General features: G+C 42.5%; 2 protein-coding genes and 1 long non-coding RNA gene across 13 annotated transcripts in view; 2 read left to right on the plus strand and 1 right to left on the minus strand.

Moving 5' to 3' along the window:
• CAMTA1 (calmodulin binding transcription activator 1) overlaps nt 1–8,023 on the plus strand; it is a 619,127-nt gene extending 611,104 nt beyond the window's left edge. For 9 of the 11 annotated variants that reach the window (XM_077312336.1, XM_077312337.1, XM_077312338.1 and 6 more), the window contains one exon: nt 4,390–8,023. In XM_077312336.1, coding sequence (XP_077168451.1) covers nt 4,390–4,422 — 33 coding nt within the window. In that variant the 3' untranslated portion in view covers nt 4,423–8,023. Of the gene's footprint in view, nt 1–1,006; nt 1,188–4,389 lie in introns of those variants that run through there. The other 2 variants (XM_077312347.1, XM_077312339.1) reach the window with 2 other exon arrangements.
• Nucleotides 6,660–17,866, minus strand: LOC143824754 (uncharacterized). Its single transcript, XR_013226858.1, has 2 exons — nt 17,653–17,866; nt 6,660–15,345 (listed from the first exon to the last, which is right to left on the minus strand). It is a non-coding gene; the product is annotated as an uncharacterized LOC143824754 (long non-coding RNA).
• VAMP3 (vesicle associated membrane protein 3) lies at nt 11,388–17,440 on the plus strand. The gene is made up of 5 exons (XM_077312348.1): nt 11,388–11,523; nt 13,451–13,532; nt 14,491–14,649; nt 15,077–15,128; nt 16,005–17,440. Coding segments are annotated over exons 1-5 (315 nt in total). The 5' UTR covers nt 11,388–11,521; the 3' UTR covers nt 16,025–17,440.
• Nucleotides 17,867–17,967: the final 101 nt, after the last annotated feature.

A 17,967-nucleotide genomic window follows, 5' to 3' on the forward strand; every position in this document is an offset into this window, starting at 1 on the left:
AGTGCTAAGGGCAAGTGAGCCATCTCTCAGATAGTGATCAGGGAGAATTGGGTGTTTGCATGATGAGACTTTGGATTTTTTGTTCCTGTGCAGAAAAAAAATGTGACAGTTGACAAGCAGGGTGATTTGAATCCAGTGGCTTTTGCTACATCAGCTTTTTTGACTTTCAATATATGTGGGATGTGTAGAACTTTTGAGAGCTGAACTTCCCACAGAGGTTCCCTGTAGCTTTCTTGGGCAGAATGGGGACATGTGCTGCGCCCTGAAACAATCCCACTGCTAGCATCATCTTTAGAGGTAACGTAGAACCATTTGAGCTATGGCCAGGCACTCCACTTTGTGGTAAGTATGGCAGTAACATTGTCTCTAACATCTGCAAATGTTTTTTTTTCCTGACAACCGAAGACTCATCAGAGGGTCAGATACCATGCCTCTTCTATGGAATGGGGGGCTTCTTCAGTTTTCCTTTGCTTTTTAAAAGGCTGTTGGGCTTTCTGAAGATCAGGACCTATGATGGGCTGGAAGCAGCTCCGGGGAGTGAGAGAGACTTGTTAGGAGATGGATTCATAGCCGACTCTGGGCTAATTCCGAGAGAGTCATCTAAGAAGGAGAGTGAGGAATAGGTGACTAGGCTGCTGCTGATGGGGCCGAGGATCAAGGAAAGAAACCTGAAAAGCCACGTAGTAAGGAAACCACTGAGTGAGCTATGGAGTTGGTTTGTTGCCTGGACAAACAGTACTTAGGGGATGGGTGGAGAAAGCCTGAGGAAACTGCTGCGGGCCTCAAAGGCCTGTTTTTGTCAAGAAATTGTTGCTCTGGGAATGGGGCTGCAGATCAGCTCCCAGAAGGTCCAGGGCTCAAGGCGACACTACAGTCCTGCAGCTGGCAGTTATGATGAAACCTGGCCTGGAAAGGGGAAAGGGGGAAAAAAGGGACGGTGTAGTGTGTGCTGAGGGGGCTGCCACAAAAGTTTCCAAAGTAATGTTGTTCCATTTGCCTCTTTCAGGAGCGGAATGCTTTCGAAGCACAAATCTGTGTGTTAAGTTGCAGGCCACACGCTCTGGGGTGTCTCTCTTATTGGGCCTCTTTCTCTTTTGGTTTTGCAACCCAAATGAGAGATCTGGAAAGAGGAAAGAGCCCCCATTTCCTAAATTACCCACGAACCATTTCTGCTCTAAGAGCAACAGGTAACTGCTTACGAAGCTCTGTCCTGGGCCTCGACTTTCACCCTCTCCTGTTTTTTTTTCTGACCAACCAATTCTGCTGTCGGTTTCATCCAGCATTTCTTGGGCTGGGCATTTTGAACAAGACAGCTTTGCGGCGTGCTTCTCCTCACACGGCCATCGTCCTCCCTTTAGACTCTTTTTCTCCGGCTAGGCCAAATCCATTTGCTCACTGAATTCTCAGCTGAAGTTGGGTGGGGGACCAACTGGGGGAAGGCTGTCGCTGGCTTCTCAGGGCTTTTGCTTATTCCATTGCTTCAACACGTAAGGCCAGTTTGCAGTGTTTTGAATTGGCAAAGTCTCATGCTTGTTTTGGTTGGATGGAACCCTTACGGGGTGGGGTGGCATTCATGTTCTCGCCCTCATTTTATTAAAACTAATGATGAAATAAGGGGTCCGATGCCTAGCAGTACATTAGTGAAACAGAGGAGTGCTCTGTAATGAGCAGGAAAAATAAAGAACAAAATTCAAAAACTTTTAATGGCATATAAAAGGTAGTGTAGAGGAAACAAACCAAAACACAAAGTCACAGAGACTGAGCATGATCATTACCAGAATTTAGCAGCCTGGAGGGAAGGAATACAAATGAGGGACAAGATCCAGAGCTAGTTTCTTTTAAACATTCTGGCAACTTTAAAGTTTTCCCTTCAGTTCTGCTCACACATACCCTTTCAGCTAAAAATAACCAGAGATTCAGACAGCTTCCTACTGACAGAAACACTCCTTACACCCTAGTGTGTTGATTGGGAGACATGTTCTAACAGGCAGTAACTGCGGAAGTCTTGAAAAGCAAGAGAGATCTCTCTGCATTATCCTTTTAAGACAAACATGATGAAGGATATGTTCTCGTTTCACGATAGTTGCAGCTTTACTAATAGTCATAGACAGTACTTTAAGATGGCTGTATAACAGTGCTGGGATCCTCAGATATAGAAGCTGGACTCATCTGAAAGTCCATTTCTGCATATCTGCGAAATGTGTACAGGTGGCACCAGAAATTACAGCAATTCTGGAAGCTTACAGGGTTTTCTCTAAGAACTGCTAAAGGCTTGTCAGCGTGTTGGACTGTATAACACCTTCATTATAAGGCTAGCTTCAGTGCTTGAGCCTTGGTGGGTGTACAAGCAAATCAACAACATGACTTTGGTTTTGGGGACACAGTTTAGGGCCTGAGAAAGGTGTTGTGTAAGTCTATAAATACCATCTGTACTCGTGCAAATGTGGAATGTTGCAGGAATTAGCATGCATTGTCCCAAATGAGGGCAACCAGTCTGCACCAGTACAGACATTGCATGCTGATGACAGATGGTGCTAGCCAAGCATGACTTGCATTCCCCCCTCCTCAGCAAAAGTGCTCTGTTATCATGAACTTTGCATGATTTGGCATGTGCCAGCAAAGGGACCACCAGCTTTAATAGGATCTGCATGTTCTCAGTAAGAGATCCATGACAGGTGGATTATCTATGCAGTAAATGGATGCCCAGAGGGAAATGTGAGCATTGCATGGAAGAGCATGCTTCACATGTGTTACCACTCCTTTTACTTAACATCTGTATTGCCTCAACTGTGTTAGGTACTATGTCCAGGGTCATAGCTGGGATGGGGGTGGATCTTAACAATGAAGCTGTGCAGAGAGTTTTTCTCATGAGTGTTCTTTTAGAATAAAGACAGACATTTTAGTCATACAGACTAAAGTCATATATACAAGTCTTTCTCAGGCAGACAGGTAATATAATTTCTAGGTTATGCATTGGTGTCACACCAATCTGTTCACCTTTTGGTGGCCTATAAGGACCAAAACGCTGGGGGTTAAGGCACAATCCGAATGAGAGTTACACCCTTCTCAGCCCATTGAACGACATGGATTTAGAAGGGCGTAGCTCTAGTTACGATTCTAATGTAGCACTCTGAAGAGAATAACTTTGTTTTGTTGTCATGTTAATGTGATTTGACACAACATATTTAGTCACCTGAAGCTTGTTCCTGAGGTGACTTACTGCTGGATGGCCTTTTATAGTCCTAAACAGACTCATAACTTCTAAACCCATAGATTTCAATGGATTTAAAAGCATATAATTTTGTTTATGGTTGCACTGTTAGTCTCCTGTGAGTGCTCACCTTGCGGATAATGCTTTAGGGCTGATCCAATAAATGGATTTTCAACAGACTGCTTTAATGCATCCAGAAACAAGTTTTATTCTCTGTATGCAGAGGGGTCTCACAGAGGGGTTCTGCACATATCTTGGGGAGAAAGTGACATAAATAGAAAGGCTGGTCTGCATTGTCCAGGGATTCTGAATGGTGCTGGGTGATAAGCTATTTGACTCCAAAGCCTGAGTGTTAACTTGTGCGACAAAATCAGCAACAAAAGGACCCTAAATCAATACAATAGCTGACAAATCTAAAATGCCTACCCAAAATCTACAATTGTACAAAAATGTTCAATATAATGCAACATAGTCAAAAACAAAGTATCTTATGAGTTCCCCAGATTCAAAAATTCATGGGATATATATAAGCGGTTTGTTCTTGTTATATATGGAACATTTTTGTACAATGTACTTTATTTAATACATAGCTGTTATTCACAGTATTGGTTTAGGGCCATTTGGTTGTTGGTTTCCTTACAGATTTCCCAGAGGACCTGCTCTTTTTTTTGTTAATGAGACCAAATCAAAAACAAACAAAACCCACACCAAATGGTTCAATCCACCAGGCCAAACAAATGCCTTTTGAGTGCTTTCTCATTATTTCCTTCAGACACGCATACACCCTGTTAATGCTGATCCAAGATGGCAGCAAAACCATGTGATTTCTCAAGCCTTTGGTGAGCTCACATATGGTGGGTGGATGATGTTTGGCATAATGGGTCACAAGCTGTGCAAGTCTGGTCTAAACTGTGCAGTTCCACTGGACTCCAGTACAGAATGAATTAATAAACTAATGGTTAGCCTTCTTTCCTTTCCACACTGACATTTGAAAATTACTTCTTAGGACTCCATGAATTTTTTAATGTAATGTTGTGGTATTCTCTTATTCTTAGATGCTTAGTGAAACTGTTTAAAGACTTTACTATTTTGCAAAAATAAAATGAAACCAAATTGAAGAATGTCTTTCTCGGCTTTGAAACAGAAACCTCACCTACCCCTTCATTTTGTCTTTTCAGAGTGAAAGAATTGAGAAAGGCCAAGGAACCTGAAGATAGAGACGGCAGCATCCCGTAGCAATGTGACATTGCTTTTCAGACTGTTTTCATTTTCTGTTTTTAGCAGAAACATGCAACAACAATTACAAAATGATTTAATTATTAAAAAAAAAAGAAACTGACTGCAGGGCCGAGATTATCGGCTGCAGGATTTTAACAGTAATGTTTAGTCATTACATTTGCACTTTCATGGACAACTTTTAATTTGTTCAGCAAGACATCTTGGAACTCAAATCTTTGGTTGGATCATGGGGGGGAAAAGGTGACACCGGAAGGAGTTTTCATGAGTTGCTTCGTTCCGCTCAAAAAAAGAAAAGGAAAAAAAAAGAAGCAATTAATTATCCTTTTCATATAGGGCTGTATTAAAACAAAACAAAAATCGTGTGGAACTGTACAAATAGTATACCAAAAAAAGCAAAAACCCACAACCCAAGAATGCTATTCCTGCTCCTGCCGCTCACCTCCAAGATCCAGAAACGTTGGGATTCTCCGTGGAGAGGCTTTGATCACCTTCCGTCTTGCTTGCGTCCATCCCCTTCTCCATTTCCTTGCACGTCTGTCTTTCTGTTCTTCATCTGAATCTCTCTCTACAACACACTCTAATGCAACTTTTTAGATCTGCTGGTTTTAAATACATCATGTGGGAGTTTTTCCTGAAAGCTGTCAGTGTTTTTAAGGCAAACGGGTATTTGCAGGGGGGTGGGGGTGGGGAGAGAATGGGTGAGCAGCTCAAGCAAAAAGTTCCTTTTCTTGGTGTCTTTATTTTTTTCCTCTCTAGGGCCTTCAAGAATATCAACTGCCATGCACTTCTCATATTAGGCACTTTATTTTCTGGCCTTACTTCACACAAGATTTTTACTTATTTACTTAACAATGATTTGTAAAGCATTTTAGTAACCTGCAGACCTCTTGTGCGACCGAAAAAGTCATGTGCAAATAAGCTGACTGGACATTTAGACCACCTAAGGGGGGCAGTGTGGTGCTGCATTCCGGCCAGTAAATTTCTTGTTTTGGCTATTTCATCAAACAAAAAGAAAAGAAAATTTAGGCAGTTTCTGTATATAGAGAGAAGGTAAAAAAAATGGAAATGAGAAATATTTGAAAGGGAATATATTGATTAATTGCTAAATATTTTATTCACAAAGGGTCAATAACTTGGTGAGAGAAATGTGATTATTTGTATAGTTTTGTCTGAATGAAAGAGCAGAGTGTGGATGTATTGTTTGTACATATTGTATATACTAAACAGATGTGCATGAATTCAAGGAAAAAAAGAAATGAAAAAGCAAAGCATTAGTGGCTATGGTCTGTAAAATGAAACAAAAACTTTATTTCACTATAAGAAACTTTATTTTAAATGTTCTTTAGAAGAACATTTTGCTAAAGCATGACTAAAACTGCAAAAACAAAAGAGCTAATGTATTTAGACTTAGGAAAAAGGCAAAGTAACATTACTTTTAAAAAAGGATATGTTTACATTTGATTTTGGCTACCAGGAGTTTATTTAAATTTTCTTTTTAACCTTCTTGGGGGTTTTAATTTTTTTTACTTTTATTTCTCCTTTTTTGCCAATGGTGCCAAGTAAAGTGAATGCTAATATTGCTTAAGAAAAAAATTAAGTTATTTTGCAAAGCAGATAATCATAAGAATACAGAATTGTATCTAGCTTAACACCATACACACACTCCAATAAAGAACACTTAGAATGAACATAAACTTTAAAAAAAGAAAAAAAAGAAAATAGTATTAAAGTAGAAAAATGTTTCACATGTCCATATTTCCTACTGGAAGTCTGACAATGTACTAAAAAAAATTGCACAAAAATTTTAAAAAAGTAAAAAAATTAAAAGATGCAAACAGGTTTGTAGGGGTGTCATGGTATATTGCTATTTCCACATAGAGAGGAGCCAAAGAAATCCGTTTTAAATTAGCCGTTTCAATATTAAAGCTAATGTGAAGTGTAGACCACGGGGAGGGGGCAGAGCCTGATTTTTAAACCTTACTCTGCTTTGTCTGGAGTATTTTGGCTTTTGACTGGATGTAGCTAAGGTCAGAGGTGGACACTGCCTCCCCCCCCCCCCCACATGCGTCTCTTGCTAATGTTCCAAGTGGGTTGATAGGTCTTACCTTTTTAGATGCTTGATGTATGAACACTCACTCTTGCTTGACCCCAGCTATCAGGTGAAATGTTTTAGTCTTGCTCAAAAGGCTTGTTGTGAAGCCTAAAAATACTCACAATTCTGTGAAGCTTTTAAACTGGTGTCTTTTTAAAAAAAATTAAAACACAAAGATAGTGGCAAAAAACCCAACCTGGGGTCAGTGCTCTTGGTGCCTTTTCTATCATAATTGTATCTCTTTTAATTACCTTCCTTTCACTGCCAGGATTGAGGAAAAAAAAAACCTTATGTGTGCTGAAGCTCGTTCTCAGAAAACTCTGTACATTTGTTAATTGCTGCTGTCTGGCCCGATTCAATAAAACGAAAGATGCCAAAGGAATTTGGCTCCCATGCTGTGGGCAGAGGCAGTCTCGAACCACGCAAGGATTTTATTGAGTAAGGCCCTTGCACAAGAAGTATTCCATACACGGGAATGAGAATCTGCAAGGAAGCCCTTTGGAATACTCTGACAGAACTGAAGTTTGACAATGGTACGCTCTCTGTCTTCTTTTGTAGTAACGTTATGAGCAGATCATTGCTTTTCCCCCCTTTTTTTAACCGAACAAGAGTAATGACCCCAGTGGAAAATTTCAGTCCCGTTTCCGTTTGTCCCAAGGGGTTTCAGATTCAGTGCGATACTGAAGTGTTTTCACCATTAACCCTTCCAGATCCACAGGTTTGGTGGTGCATCGACCCATTGGCAGTCTGATCCTCAATGTGCTGAGCTGGAGCAAATCCCGTGGCAAAGGAAGCAGCTTGTGCCTGCAAGGCAGCTTGAGGATCGTAGCCATAGTCCCTCCCCCAGTTCCACGGAGAGCTCAGGGGTCCACCTATGTGCTTAAAGTTTGACATGTGCCAAAATGCCTTGCTGAATTGGGGCCGTGACTTTTTGCCACATCAGTGACCTCTGGCGTATTCCTCTTAAAAATCACTCCCCAAATTAGTCTCAAGTATTTCTGCCTGCCCTTATCTTGGTTGTGGGACTTGGCTAGCAACAGGGAAAAGTCCAGACGGGTATCCTGGATTACCAGGTTTCCCAAGCAGCAGGGCCCAGCATCCTTTTGTGTCTCCTAAAAAACTGGAATTGCTCCTTTGTGTGACATCACCTGTGAGAAACAACCCATACTGTGTGAACGAAATAAAGAATATAACATGAACCCCCTCCATGGTTGCACGCTTCATGGCAGTTCCACAGAGTAGTTGGCGCCCAAACAGGGGAGGGGGGTCCCCCAAGACTTGCATGTCAAACTAGTATAGATGTCTCTTTTGTAAGTTTTATTTTTGTAACTGCATGTAAAAGCATCACTGAATCAATGGATCTGTTGAAGAACTCAGCTGCTGGAACCATGCAAAATGTTTTGAATTGCCCTTAAAATATGGAAAATGTTTTCTGAATGCTTTATATTCTTTCTGCTGTAAATTAAAAATGAAGAAAATTTCCCCATTTGAAGTGTTTTCTTTTTAATATAGTCTCTTCTTTTTAGCCTTAAGGCAGCCATGTAACTAGGGTGTGGGGTGACAGAGCTGGGGTGGAGCCTGGTCAGCAATATGTTTTATTATTATTATTTATTTATTTATATTTATATTTATATACCACCCTCCCCAAAGGCTCAGGGCAGTTCACATAAAACAAACAATCTAAGTTAATAAAGTGATAACAAACAACATAGAACAGTATAAAAATATGGAAAACATTAAATTAACTAATACTGAGAATTATGGTGGCTGCCATACGAGGGACGTTCAGAGGGAGGGCCCGTAGGAAGTGGTGGTTCAGATCAACCTCAACCAAATGCCTGGTGGAGGATCTCCCTTTTGCAGGCCCTGTGGAATTGTTGAAGTTCCGTCAGGGCCCTGATCTCCTCTGGGAGCTCGTTCCACCAGGTGGGGGGCAGGATGGAGAAAGCTCTGGCCCTGGTTGAGGTCAAGCGAGCTTCCCTGGGGCCATGATAGTGACTCCCCCCCCCCCCCAGTATTTACCAGGCATATATTCAAGAAGGGAGATGAAGACGCCAGACAGTGAGGGCAGTAAGCCAGGTGCAGTGGCATCATATCACTTCAGCCCTGTGTCTGCAGCATAACACTGATTATCCCATTCAGTCATTTAAATACTGCTGGCCGGGAAGAAATTACAACAACAAGAAACTCCAGTTCAGCAGCAGTTAGGAGGGTTTGGGACACAACAGCTTCGATGCAGGAGCATTTTCTCTGATCAGTGGGAGCTTGGAATGTCTCAGCAGTAGCTTTCAGAACTCCACAACCACTATGAATTCCTCTCAATAAACGAGTGGCTAGTTTCCCCCAAGAAATCTCTGGTGTGTTTCCATACAAGAGGCTAGAACCCCTTGTGAGTCCCCCTATATGCTGCTGGTGATAATTTGATTGCTGTCAGTGCAGAAGAGCACAACATGCATTGTAATACACAACCTAGTATTATGAACAGTTTAGGTTTTCTGTTTGCATTGCACAGTGATTGAAGCAAGAGCCCTTTTTAAGCCTTGTGGATGAAAATGCACATAAGTACTTTTGCAGCTACATTAATAAGCCATAAGCCTGCGAGCTCACTGTTAGTTCTCCCGTTCTTTTGGAAGTTGCTGTTTTTGCAGATGTTTCCTCTAAACCCACAACAGTAGCTCTTACTGGCCCCATCCCACCCCATATTTTGGGTCTCTAGGGTAGTTCTTCCTTCACTCTGATGCTGTGGCTACCATAGGTGTAGGAGCTCAATGTGAAACTGCCCCACATTTCAGGGCCTATAATCAGCTCTGGAAATATGGATTTCAGATACTGCGAGCAGATGTGTACAATAAACCTAAGCACAGCAATTTAGGAATAAAGCTCTTCTGGAACTAATTAAACTATTGAGTAAAGACCATTAGGATTGGGTGAAAGTGCCAGGACACAAAGACCAATAGTACAGGCTGTGGCATAGCAGACTAGTTTGATTCCCTGCTTCTCCACATGTAGCCAGCAGGGTGACCTTGAGCCCACAGCTGTTCTGACTGAGCAGTGATATTAGGGCTCTTTCAGCCTCACCTCCCTCACAGGGTTTCTGTTGCAGGGTGATGAAAGGGAAGGTGATTGTAAGCCACTTTGCGACTCCTTCTGGTAGAGAAAAAGCCACATATAAGAACCAAACTCTTCTAGCGTCAGAACATTGGCTGCTTAAGCATGCAACAGCCACAAACTATTGGAGGGCAAGCTGCAAATTTAGGAAGGCCATGGGGAGATTATATGGGGCCTGAACCCTAAATCTACCTCAATTCTTCATGCAATACTGGCTTTGCCACTCTTTTTGGTCCATGGTCATTTAGCTCATAGTTCTCCTTGCACATTTCCCAACTCACCTCTACTGGGAGCTCTGCCACTGTTTACCCCCTCTGCCCCAGTCACCACCTTATGTGGATTTTCCACAAAGATCATTGCACAGCGAAGCCTCTATGCAGTACTATAATCCATTTTAAATTGATGCACTGAACCATTTTTATACCCTAAAATAAAGCTAAAGGAACAATTCATTTGCACAATAGCAACACAGAACAACAATGTTGCCTTAAAGAAAACAACCCTTGAGCAACAGGGATATTCCAAGCTCTCACCAAAAGACCTGTTTGAACAGAACAAATGTATAAATCATCCCAAAGATTTAAAGGGGATGGGAATGTCATGCCAGCTATTACAGCATCAGGCAAGCACCAAATCTAAGTACAAGGGGCCTCTGTCAAACTGGAATTAGCTAGCAAGCTAATTCATGAAATTAAAACACAAGCATTCCACCACAGATCACAGCTTTAAGGTGAAATATGGGAACATACAGTTGTTAGGGACCTCTAGGTCCTACCTGCACCTATAACCCTGAAAGAAGTTAAGCCACTCAATATTCAAACATCCGAAGTAATGCTACTGGTTTCAGCTACTGGTTTCAGCTGCATTGTATGTGTAAAGTGCCATGAAGTCGCAGCTGATGCAGGATGACTATGGATTTTCTTGGTGGCCTCGCATTCAAGTGCTAACCAGGGCAGAACATCATCTGATAAGATCAGCCTGACCTGGACCGTTCAGGGATAAGGCCACACTAAAGATGGTTTAATGTCTTATATATACATACACACCCAAACTGGAATGTCTCCAAACATGACAGGGAAGGAATAATGCAACTAGTTGAAAATGTAACACCTTTGGACCCTTCACATCCCTATGCCTGCCCAATCCTCTATTTTAACTCCACTGCCACCTTATCAGAGAATGACTGTTCCAAGCTTACCCAGAAAAATTCAAAGCAAGCAGGGATTTGAACCAAGGTTTCCCCAATCCGCTAGGATTTTAACTGAATTTGGGAAGGGTTTTAATTTCATTTTTGTTTTTTCACTGCTCTACTGTTTTAATTGCAGCTTTTATACTGTAAACCACCTTGAGTTCCACAAGGGAGAAAGGCGGCTATGAAAACAGTCTTTGCTTGTACGTTGTCTTGCTATTACTAACCGGTGTTTAATTTTTAAATAGTTTTTGAATTTAAAAAAATTGGGGGGGGGAGCTGCTTTTGGGAAGCTTTAGGTTGTGAAAACGACATGGTCGTAAATATTGCAAAAGTAAACGTCCGTCCCTACTACAGGAGAAAAGTAGCGTTTGGGAGTCCGGGCTAAATCCCTTATCCATTTACACGAACAAGGAACTCCCCTCCCCGGGGGCGACGCGATTCCACCACGTAGAGTTGCCACCTCCTTAAACTCCTGCGCGTCCCGTGCTTCTCCGGAGTAAAGGGTGCGGATCCAAGGCCCCAGCTAGCGTGCAAAGGGTTACGGCAGCCTAGCGGCGCAAAATTTCCGCCCCGGAGCCGAGCCCCGCCCCGGCAGCGCTCTGGCCAGCGCAAAAGGGCCTCGGCGGTGCTGGGAGTAGTTTCCGCCTGTTTGCAGGAGAGTTGTAACACAGCCACCGCCATGTGAGTTATTCGAAGGGGTGATTTTTCGGGGCGAGGCCCGGTTTTGCTCGTTGCCCGGTGCCAGGAAGGAATCGCAGCCCGGGGAGAGGGGGGTACACTCAGCTCTTCGCCCGGTCGGACTTCTGGGCGGCTCCCTTCCGCTTTCTTGCCTGCGTTGGCCCAGAGGAGGGCCGAGGCTCCGGGCCGTCGGGTAGTGCCTTTCCTCGGCGGCGGGGACTGGCACCTCCTGGGCGCTGACTGGAGGGTGCCTTGTTTGGTTTCTCAGGCCATGCCACCAGCGGCGCCTTGCCGGAAGCCTCCGGCTAGCTTGAAAGCAGTCCCCAAAAAGTTAGCACCAAACGTCTTGTTGCAAGTTTTCGGGTTACCCGGAGCTCTTCCTCAGTTGGGGCTATTAAAGGGGCGGAACATGAAAGATTCAGTCTCCCCCCCCCCCCCCCCCATTTCTTCTTCTTGAGAAGTCGAAGCTTGGGCGTGGAGGTGGCTGTTTGGGTTGGCCTTAAGGAACGCTACCGGTTGGGCTCTGTTTTGGGCCCTTAAGGCGGTGTGGCTGAGGCTGGAATTGCTTGCAGCGCCGAGCCCTTCCTACCACTGTGGAAATCCCCGTTCGGTTCATACATTGCACTTATCTGTGGTCTCTGTATCCCTTGGCTTATGAGTTTTAAACCCTGGTTTGAACTTCCAGTTGTGGCCAATACACTGGCTTAGTGCCTGCTTTCTTTTTATAACTTTCCTAGCCTCTGGGGGCAGAGCAAGTGCTGCATATTTGACAGGTTAGTTGAAATCATAGAATAACAGAGTTGGAAGGGACCTCCTGGGTCATCTAGTCCAACCCCTCACGCAATGCAGGACCCTCACAACCCTATCACTCATCCACTGTAACCTGCTACCCCTTGGAACCTTCACAGAATCAGCCTCTCCATCAGATGGCTATCCAGCCTCTGTTTAAAAATATCATACCAAATCATACCTGGCTTCCACATTTTGTCTTCTTGCTTGATAACAAGCTGTGGCTTCTCAGTTTAGATCTTCCAGTGTCGGTTGTTGTGCCATGTTAATCTCTGGGCTCTTATTTTATGGACAAAGATTTAAAACCGATTTTTTAAAGTGCTGCTGAGGCATGGGCTGTTCGGCAGCGTCTTCTGCTGTGGTAAAGCTCCTCTCAGAGTGGTTCACCCCCTTCTTTTCAGGAGCATCAGATTTTCACTGATTTGTACAGTGTCTTCCGATAGGCAGCTGGTATGTCAGGTGGTATAATCAGCAGGCATTAGCCACAGGTGATTCCACATTCTGGCATTCAGGTGCTTCTAACTCTTCATCTAGTTGTTCCTAATGGGTTGTTCTTTTCATGAAGCCAGAGTTATGACAAATGGAAGAAAGCCAGCAGTGAAATAATGAATATGTAGCTAGGTTAACTTGCTGAGATGGGGGGAGTCTCTGAGCTGATATAAGCTCATGCTATAAGCTTTTACATTGTGCAATGATTTGCCTGTGCCTGTAAGAAAAGACTCCATGCCTTTGTCATTTCCTAAAATGTGAAAAGCAAAATTCAAGGGGACTTTGTTTTAAAGAGGCGCTATGGAGAAAGAGTCCAGTCAGAAGGTGACTTTAATTAGGGATAAATTCTTTTCTACCCTGATTATCCTGTTGCCATAAAAATACATGTTTGCATGCATTGTTCTGGTTGTTGTACACACACACACTGACATTTTACAGTCCTAGCCCAACTGTATTGTGTGTCCTTCTAGGAATTTTGCTGTTAGAGTGAAACTTTACCATGTATTAGCTGTTTACGGATTGAAAGTTCTTTTAAATTATACGTATGATCTGTCTTGAGTCCCAGTGAGGTGGACTGGAAATGAAGTTCTTTTGGAAGCAGAATAGCATTTGTACAATCCTGGCTTAAAAGAAATCTGCTTCTGTCCTTCAGGTCAACCAGTGGTCCCACAGGATCTGGCCCTGCTTCTGGCAGCAATCGTCGTCTTCAGCAGACTCAAAGCCAAGTCAATGAGGTGAGCTTGTCCTGTATTGTTCTTTTGAGCTTACGGGGATAATAAAATTGGAACAGTTTTTCTTCTTCAGTGATGAATTGAGCTGGTAAACTCCTCACTAGCTTTTGCTCCCCAGTTGCTTTATGAAATGGTTTTGTGTTTTGTTTTTTGCTGTATCAACTCTGCTGTGGCTTGGGTGTGAGAGTGACATCCCTCGGCACAAAGTGCCTGATGGTCTCTCCCTAAGTTCCAAACAGATTGCTATTTCTCTTGTTTGTCTGAGCTTTGAGAGAAAAAAGGTTGGAAAGGAAGAAGGTATTGGTGTTTCTCTCGTGTCTCACCACCACCCTCGTGTTAGAATTTAGATAGTATTAACAAGATTCCACAAACATTTTGTCATTTTCTTTAACACAGAATAGGATGTTGCCATCCAGGTTTATAATGTCATAACATAGGGAAGATCAGATGTATATACTAGTTGAGATGAGATGACAAAACATCTAAACTAGAGAACAAAGGATGTTGCAATCTCACTCCATGCTGTAGTTGTGCTTACTTGGAAGCAGTCTAGATTTCCACAGAATTTAGAATTATATCCTGAGTCATCTAGGCCAAGCTGGAGATTATTGGTAGAAAGTGCTATCAAGTTGTAGTGAATTTATGGCAGCCTGTAGGGTTTTGAAGATGTTCAGAGGTCTTCCTTCGTGGTTTCCCATCCAAATACTAACATGGGCCTACCCTGTTTAACTTCCAAGTTCTATTGAGACTGGGCAACTTGGATCATCCTGGTCGAAGCTGGCTAGAAATTAAGCTATGGTTTTCATAATCCTGGTGAAGAAAATCTAAAATCACCTTTGCTGATTCAAATATCATGTTAACCCTTGTGTGTTGGCGGTGTGGCACTGAAAATGCAGCAAATGGAAATAATCTCAGAAGTGTGACCAAACCCTTACTTAGAGTGTGGCCTTTCTGGTTTTAGGTAGTGGATATTATGAGAGTGAATGTGGACAAGGTTTTGGAAAGAGATCAGAAGTTGTCTGAGCTGGATGACCGAGCTGATGCCTTGCAAGCTGGAGCAGCTCAATTTGAAACAAATGCTGCCAAACTGAAAAGAAAATACTGGTGGAAGAACTGTAAGGTAAATTGTACGATGTTTTCTGTGCGGCCACCAAATATGGGAATGCTCCTTATTCTCTGTATGTTCCTTATTCTAAAGTATAATTTAAATACATTCTCTGGTAATATTTAAGATCACTTTAAACACACATGAAACTGCCTTATACTGAATCAAACCCTTGGTCCATCAGAGTCATAATTGTCTACTCAGACTGGCAGCAGCTCTCCAGGATCTGGAGATGCTGGGGATTGCACCTCTTACCATTGAGCCACAGCCCCACCCACTATTTGCTACTGGAGGGGGTGGGAGTGATTATATTTTCTCTTTTTAAAGTTTACAAAACTATAAAAGATAAAACTGAAGTACATTTTCCAGTTCTGAAGTAACCCAGTCTGAGAGAATAAAAAGTTCTGAGAGAATTAAAAAATACACTTTTTTCCCTTACCAGATGTGGGCCATTTTGATAACAGTTGTTGTCGTTCTCATCATCATCATCATCGGTAAGTATACAGATGTGGACGGTAATCCAAGTAGAAGACTTGGCCTCTTTTCCTTTTTCATTGCACCTTCATTACTCAAGCACCAGGGCTACATGTTCGATAGTTGCAGCTCTTGATTTTTGTCTACAGTCTAAAACACCCTTCGTCAAAGTAGGGTGGAGATAGATGCTCCATTGGAAAGCCATATGCCTGCTGATGGGCCACTGATGGTTTGATCCTGTAAAGGAACAGGTCTTTGTTTTAGTGACTAAAAAGATCTTTATATACATACACTAAGTTTTATGATAGACCTACTGCATATTCAAATCAGACACGGCAGAGGTTGATAAAACTATGTATGGAGTAAAGTAAATGGATAGAGCTCTTTCTCCCCTGTCCCTTAATACTTGAACTTGGTTGGGAGGATACTCAGTGAAATTGTTGAGAAATAGGTTCAGGACAGAAAAACAGTAAATACTACTTTACTCAATGAGTAATTAAGTATGGAATTCCTTGGTGATAGACATAGTGCTGGTAGCAGGCATAGGTGGCTTTAAAATGGGATTGGACAAATTAATGGGAGAAAGATCTGTCAAGAGCTAACCATATTTACTAAAGGAAACCCCCACATACAAAACCAGCAAACCACTGAATGCCAGTGCTAGGAGGCAGCATTGGGGAAGTCTTCAAGGTATTTGGCTCTGGCCCTCCAGAGGAACTTGTTGGCCTATGTGAAAAAGGATACTAGACTAGATGAGCTGCTTTTCTGATCCAACAGGCTGTACTCATGTTTTTATTCTGCAAAGCATGTGTGGTTATTTGGGTGTGGTTATTTGGGTGTGTATTCCCATCTGAGGAAATAAAATTAATATCCTCTAAATATCTTTTTAAATCTAGTTTGGAGTGTGTCCTCGTGAGTTTTTGGAAGAAACCCTGAATTTGACAAAGCTGTTTCAGCGAAGAACTCCTGTCTCTTAACACCAGACTTGCTGTAATGCCAAGCTTCTTGTGGTTGCACAAATCAAACACTCTTTCTGATAGTGGAAGTATTAACTTTTCTGTAGATTATGTGCCTTTATATAAATGATGATACACTCTATTTTGTAAATGCTGTTAAAAGTGCCTGAGTTAAAATGTGTGTAAAACCAGGTAGGAAAAAGCTTATAACTTCAGAATGTTGTAATTGAGAGTATTGTGGCAGCAATTACTAGTTCTGGAATGTATTTTAAAAACTCATGAGTATATTGTCACTACCTCACCTCCTACATGATATGTTTAAAGAGTTGCAAACCAGCTCATATTTGTGCCTTCCTGGTGGGAGGTTTCTCTTACCCACAGTAGTGCCATATTTGAACAACTTTTCCCTTAATGCCTTATCTAATTGGGGAGGGAATAGGAGCTACTGTAGAACAAGTACTGTGCTTTATAAATGAAGATGTGAGGTCTGATAAACTGAGCACTTAATCACAATGATGTATGAGAAGTATTTGGGACAAAAAAGCATGATCTTCCTTTTATTAAACCATCATTTCTTGGTGACTTCACGTTTTGCACTTGAACACATACCATAGTGTCCTTAACCTTAAAAATTCTGAATGTGCAAGTGTGTGTGGGGGTGTGTGGGAGTGGGGCTTCTGGCTAAACAACCCTAAAGCTACAAGAAAGAATTCTCTTAGCTTACCAAGAAGTGTTGTTTTAAAAAAATAACATAAAATGTATTTAGACTTGCTTTGTATCTGTTCTGCTTGAATGGCCCAGGGCAACATACACGATCTGCCCTTTTCAGATAATTAGGACAGGTTGGTGATGAAACCTTGGTGTCATCTTTGTCACTTGACACTGGGTGTGTCACTCATCTGTCTGTCTTAAGGCACTGCTCTTGCCTCCTTTTCACTTCAGTGTTTAGTATATGGCATTCTTCCCCTTTCTCTTGCACTCCTCTGAAATCTTTTGGGTCTTGTTCTGGTTTCCTAGTTCTGGATTAAAACTGCAGGCATGGACAGTTCTTCTGTCAAATCTACCCCACTAATATGGCCAAACTTACATAAATGCAACCTTTTTGTCTTATTTTCTTTTTCATACTTGCCACAAAAAGTGATGGCACTTTTTTGGCTTGCGAGAGATGGGTGAAGAGGAGGAATGGGCAGCCTGAGACAACTCCCATACTACTGCACAGTTTGTGAATGCACAAGCACCGCCTTTCAAGTTGAACTGATGTATGCTGACCATGTGTGCAATCTGCTGTTTTGTACAGTGTTCTCTTCAAACACTGTTGTGTAACATTAAACTGCCTTAAGGCCCTGCTCTCTTGAAACAATAAATGATTATTCTCATGTTGCTGTCAGCAGTTTGACTGTACAACAAACTATTTGCTGTCTGCCTTACTATCAGAGCTCTTACCCAAGCTCTGAAGCAGAAAGGAATTGTCCCAGGATTACAGCAACATTTTTGTTTTGCTTTTTGAAACTGACAGTTTTAAGTTGACTGTCCCACAATATGCCCCATGCAGGGCTGCAATTGCTTATTAAAAGTTCATCATACCAACCTGAGCTGCCTGGTCCTGTCTTTAAAGGAAGAACAGAGTGTTGATAGGAGAAGTACCATTTGTACCACACAATGTTGATAAGGAGAGTGGGAGGAGGGGCGGGATTGAGAAAAATAGGGTAACAATATTGCGGGCCAAAGGGTGGGGCAGGCTGGAGTTCAACAGGTGAAACGCCAACTCCCTCAGTGCGGGAAGCCGCCTCAGCGTTTTTATCTCAGCGGTGGGCGGGGCTTAGGCGGGCACGGGACGCGAACCGTTACGGCCCGTTTCACTCCTAGCCAATAGGAGTCGAGGCGGCGTCCACGGCCAGCCAAT

Source organism: Paroedura picta, chromosome 15 (genome assembly GCF_049243985.1).
Source record: "Paroedura picta isolate Pp20150507F chromosome 15, Ppicta_v3.0, whole genome shotgun sequence".
In the NCBI taxonomy this organism is placed as follows: Eukaryota; Metazoa; Chordata; class Lepidosauria; order Squamata; family Gekkonidae; genus Paroedura; species Paroedura picta.